At 49.0% G+C, this 4,086-nt stretch overlaps 1 protein-coding gene and 1 long non-coding RNA gene across 3 annotated transcripts in view; one reads left to right on the forward strand and one right to left on the reverse strand.

Annotated features, from left to right (window-relative positions):
• Nkrf (NFKB repressing factor) overlaps positions 1-2,945 on the reverse strand; it is an 18,159-nt gene extending 15,214 nt beyond the window's left edge. The window contains exon 1 of one of the 2 annotated variants that reach the window (XM_050121889.1): positions 2,255-2,945. In XM_050121889.1, the coding sequence (XP_049977846.1) occupies positions 2,255-2,520 (266 nt within the window). In that variant the 5' untranslated portion in view covers positions 2,521-2,945. The remainder of the gene's footprint in view (positions 1-2,254) is intronic. The other variant, XM_050121890.1, reaches the window with a different exon arrangement.
• A 94-nt stretch (positions 2,946-3,039) lies between these two features.
• Positions 3,040-4,086, forward strand: part of LOC126488429 (uncharacterized) — a 5,357-nt gene continuing 4,310 nt past the window's right edge. The window contains exon 1 of the long non-coding RNA XR_007588685.1: positions 3,040-3,138. This is a non-coding gene — a long non-coding RNA (uncharacterized lncRNA). The remainder of the gene's footprint in view (positions 3,139-4,086) is intronic.

Here is a 4,086-nt window from a genome sequence, read left to right on the forward strand (position 1 = left end):
AAAAAAAAAAACCCACAACAACAAAAACCCTGTCTCAAACAACAACAACAACAACAACAAAACAAAAACAAAAAAAAAATAAAAACAAAAATAACCCTGCCAACTTAAGAATGTAGATTTTATGCACCCAAGGAAAGAGCTAACAAAAGCCTAAAGGAGAAGACCATACTGAGTTGCTAACTTCCAAAGTTGTCTTGGGCTCTTCCCATTCTATGTAGAACAGTCAGATATAATGCAAACAATTCTTTCCAGTTCATCTATTTCATAGCTCTATCGTAACTGTTGTGATGTAGGCATACTGCAACATGCTGACTTCTAAACAAAGGATTTGCAGAGATGCACACACACATCCTGGGTGCTTGAGCTTTTAGGTCAACTACTATGCGCTTGGTTTGTGTTCATACGCTGGTTATGCATGAAGCTGCTATTGGTGGGATAGCAGCCTGAGATCGAGATTTGACTTCCGTCAGTTACCTGCTTTTGTTTATGGTCCATCCTTCCTAAACACGGCAGTTGTGTCTCAGTGGAGAGAGCAACAGACTAGAAATAGTTGTGAGACCTTGCACAGTAACTTAATTTCTTTGCCTTCGTTGATTTAGCTGTAAGAGGGAGATACTTCCTAACCTCTAGGATGGTGAATAAGATGGAAAGAAAGGGTTGAAAATATGCTCTATACTACAAAGCTGTCTACATCTACCACTGCCCAGACATTTACTGAGCAGCTAGTATGCTAAAGCAGAATACTGCACAAGATTTCTGCGAGGCACTGAAGACAAAGATGTGCAAATGAAAAAGAGAGTAAAGTCCTCCCCCTCCCAACGTGTATTCTAGCAGGAAGGTAAGTTTAGTTATGAACACAAAGGACGGTTCGCCTCCCCCATTAAAGATGCTTTAGGATTCTGATTCCCTATAGCCTTTTGTGGTATTAAGACTTAGGACTATATGATAAAGGTACCTTTTTTACTGCAAGAACATCGCTAGGGAAATCAGATTTATCTGATGACTAATTGTTGAGGCTTTCCCAGCTCCTCCAGTGAAATGATCACTATCTCTAGAGGCAGAAATTATGTCAACTTAGAGAAGACAGAAAAAATAAAACTCTGTGACAGCAAAGTTTCACAGTGGGTGCCATGTTCAGCAATTAAGGTAGGAGCAGACAATTTCATCTGCGTTGTTTACAGTTATTCCTAGAACTGATCTGGCTGGATCGAATCTGATCATTTTTCAGAATTTCTCATCTTCCTAATAAAAACAAATTGACTGTTCGGCAGGAATATTAAAAAAATAAAAGACGCTTTCCAGGCTTCTGAAGGAATTAGTCTAGGATAAGGCCAATTTCGAGGTTGTGAAGGACAGAGGACCCAAGCACCCTGGTAAACACACACACAAAACCAAAACTGCGTTGAAACCATACCGCAGTCTCCCCAGAACACAAAGTGCTTTCCAAGAGGCCTGTTTAGAAGCCACCAGATTCTAGGAAAGGAGGAACCAGAGAAAGAGACATATACACCCCTAAGACCTCATCCAGAAGTGAAATGCTAATTCTTCTTAGCCCATTTAAGGTGCATCTTTACAGCAGATAGATTCACTTCTTTGTTTGAGTATGTTATGCGCAAATCTACAAGCAAGCCTGACACTGCAGGTCAGAGACCTGACACACCGCCTCCCCAGGAGAAGACTCGAAGACCTGGCTTGGGGAGGGGGTGCAAGGAGAGGAGGGTATTTAATCTAGTGGAGATGGGAGAGAGTGGCCGGGAGACTAGGATTTGAGCTGCGGAGTTTGTCCTCCCCTTGAAGCCCCATCAAATAGCCTCTGCGGATGCCGCATCCTTGGAAGACCCTATGCAGGTCTGAGGTTCTGCTATTGAGCACCAATCACCACGACTAACTCTCAATAATCCTCTTCTAGGAGCTACTTCATCTCCATTTCTGGTCCTGGAGGGGCATCTCTGTGCTCTCATGTGCTGTCATGTCATTCATTGCCTGCCACCACGGTCACCCACCCTACCCCCCAACCTACTAGTGAAGCTTCTTCGTGTTCTCTAGCAAATCTTCAAATCTTAAGCCTCCAAGCTATCATCATCCGCATCCTGCCCCTGTTCCTATCTGGACCGCTTCTGCTGACCCTCTCCTTCCCTTGGGCTGTCCCGTAACCCAAACTCCATCATCCGTCCCTCACCCCCATCCCCAAGCCGACCCTCGTCACTCATCTCCCATTCTTGTCCCTAACTCGATCGCCCCACACCAGGCTCACCTGCAGCCCAGGAAAACGTGGTTGGTCCAGGCGGCGGAGAGAGCGAGGAGCTGGTCGAGGGCAGCGCCGGGATAGCTGTGCAGGTGCCGACAGATGAAGCTCCGCCGCAGAGCCCACTGCCAGTCACTTTCGTGGCTATAGCGCCACTGCTCCAGCACTGGCTCGGGCGGGGGTGGCGGGAGGGGCGGCAGCGGCGGCGGCGGGAGGGGGGGCAGCGGCGGCGGCGACAGGAAGTCGCCCCCCAGCAACAGACGTCCTCCAGCCATCTTCTCTGCTTCGGTGAGGGGACGCCCCCCAGGGACGAAGCCGGCAAACTGGCCGCGAGCAATCGAGGCGGTGGCGGGGAGGGGCGGACCTGTGTGAGGGACACTCGAGACCGAATCTCGGGGGACCGGAGTGTGTGCCTGGGGGCTACGATCACAGGGGGACCGGGAGCAACGATCCCTGTCGCCACGGCGGCCGCACCGCTCCAACTACTGTGGGAACGTGAGGGCTTTTTTATTATACCGGGCGCACACACCGACGGAGTTGAGCTTCGCTACTCCGCGCCTCCTGGGACTTTTAAGACCCACACACTGAGAGAGTAGCGGCAAGAGAAAAAAGAAGCAGCACCAGGACGCCGGCTTTCCCGGCTCAGATGTCTCAGCCTACCTCCCCGCGTGCCACCCCGAGGTTGTGAGACCACGGCGCACGCGCCGCAGCCGGTCTCCAACTTCGAAATCCCGCCGCGAAATCTCGCGTGGTAGACATTTTTTCCCTTCCTCTGACGATTACTCTCCATTGACGCACTCTGGTGACCAGCGGAGGGCGGAGACTCCGGAGTGGGAACTGAAGAAGGCTGTCTGAGGTTCCCTAACACAGTGATGGCATTTAGTCCCTGGCAGGTGTGTGCCCTCAGGCGATTAGTTAGCAGTGATGCCTGGCCTTCTACTCTATCTGGGTCTCTAAGTGGCGCGATTCTGAGGCTACGTCCTTTGGAAAGGATTTAGGTTTCGGGGGATTTGGGATTTGGAATGTTTTTCCTCTTAGCTCTCCGAGATGCCTCTTCAGAGAAGAGTTTGAAAAATCAACGCACCTTTCACCATCAGCTTTGGAGCTGCTTGTGAAAGTGTGGTTGCAAGGAAATAACAGCGTTACTTCTCAAGCCGGTCTTTTACACTCTTCTGATCATGATTGCAGACAGTTCTGTGTCACGTCCATATATATATTTTTTTTGGGGGGGGGCGGGGGCGGGGGTGCTTCTTCAACTGGGTCTTGCGTAGCCGGGCTAGCTTCCTACTCACTATCTAGCCACGTGTAACCTTGAACTTCTGTCCTCCTGCCTGCACCTTCCAAGTGCCGCGACTACAAAGTATGTCATTATGCTCTTATATTTCAGCTTACAAAGGAGCCAAAAGACTAGTTAAAAGCTGCCGGGCAGCATGACGGCCAAAACATTATATAGATTACAATCTCAGTGATGATAATTAACCCTGCATAGATTTAACTCTTAGACTGGCATCAATCGTGGTGTTGGACTCTAGTGTCCAAACACCGAGAAGGAGTCTCCCCCAGAGACCACCTCATACACCATAGCTGATGCAAAAGCATGAGGATTTTATTAATTCTGTCATGACAGGGTCCCTCAGCATTTGGGAAGCCAAGGGACCTCGAATAGCTGGTACAGTCTACTTTTATAGGGGCCACAGAAGCAAGGGGGGTTGTTCTTTGACTATTCTGATTGGCTTATTTGAAAGGGCTATTACCAATAATTGACTGGAGAACTGTTGCCAGATCAGATGAGGTAAGAGGTCATTTTGATCCCGTTTCCCAGGGGACTGAATCAAAACATA

Source organism: Alexandromys fortis, unplaced genomic scaffold (genome assembly GCF_014885135.2).
Source record: "Alexandromys fortis isolate MF-2015 unplaced genomic scaffold, M_Fortis_MF-2015_v1.1 scaffold_189, whole genome shotgun sequence".
NCBI classification, from domain to species: domain Eukaryota; kingdom Metazoa; phylum Chordata; class Mammalia; order Rodentia; family Cricetidae; genus Alexandromys; species Alexandromys fortis.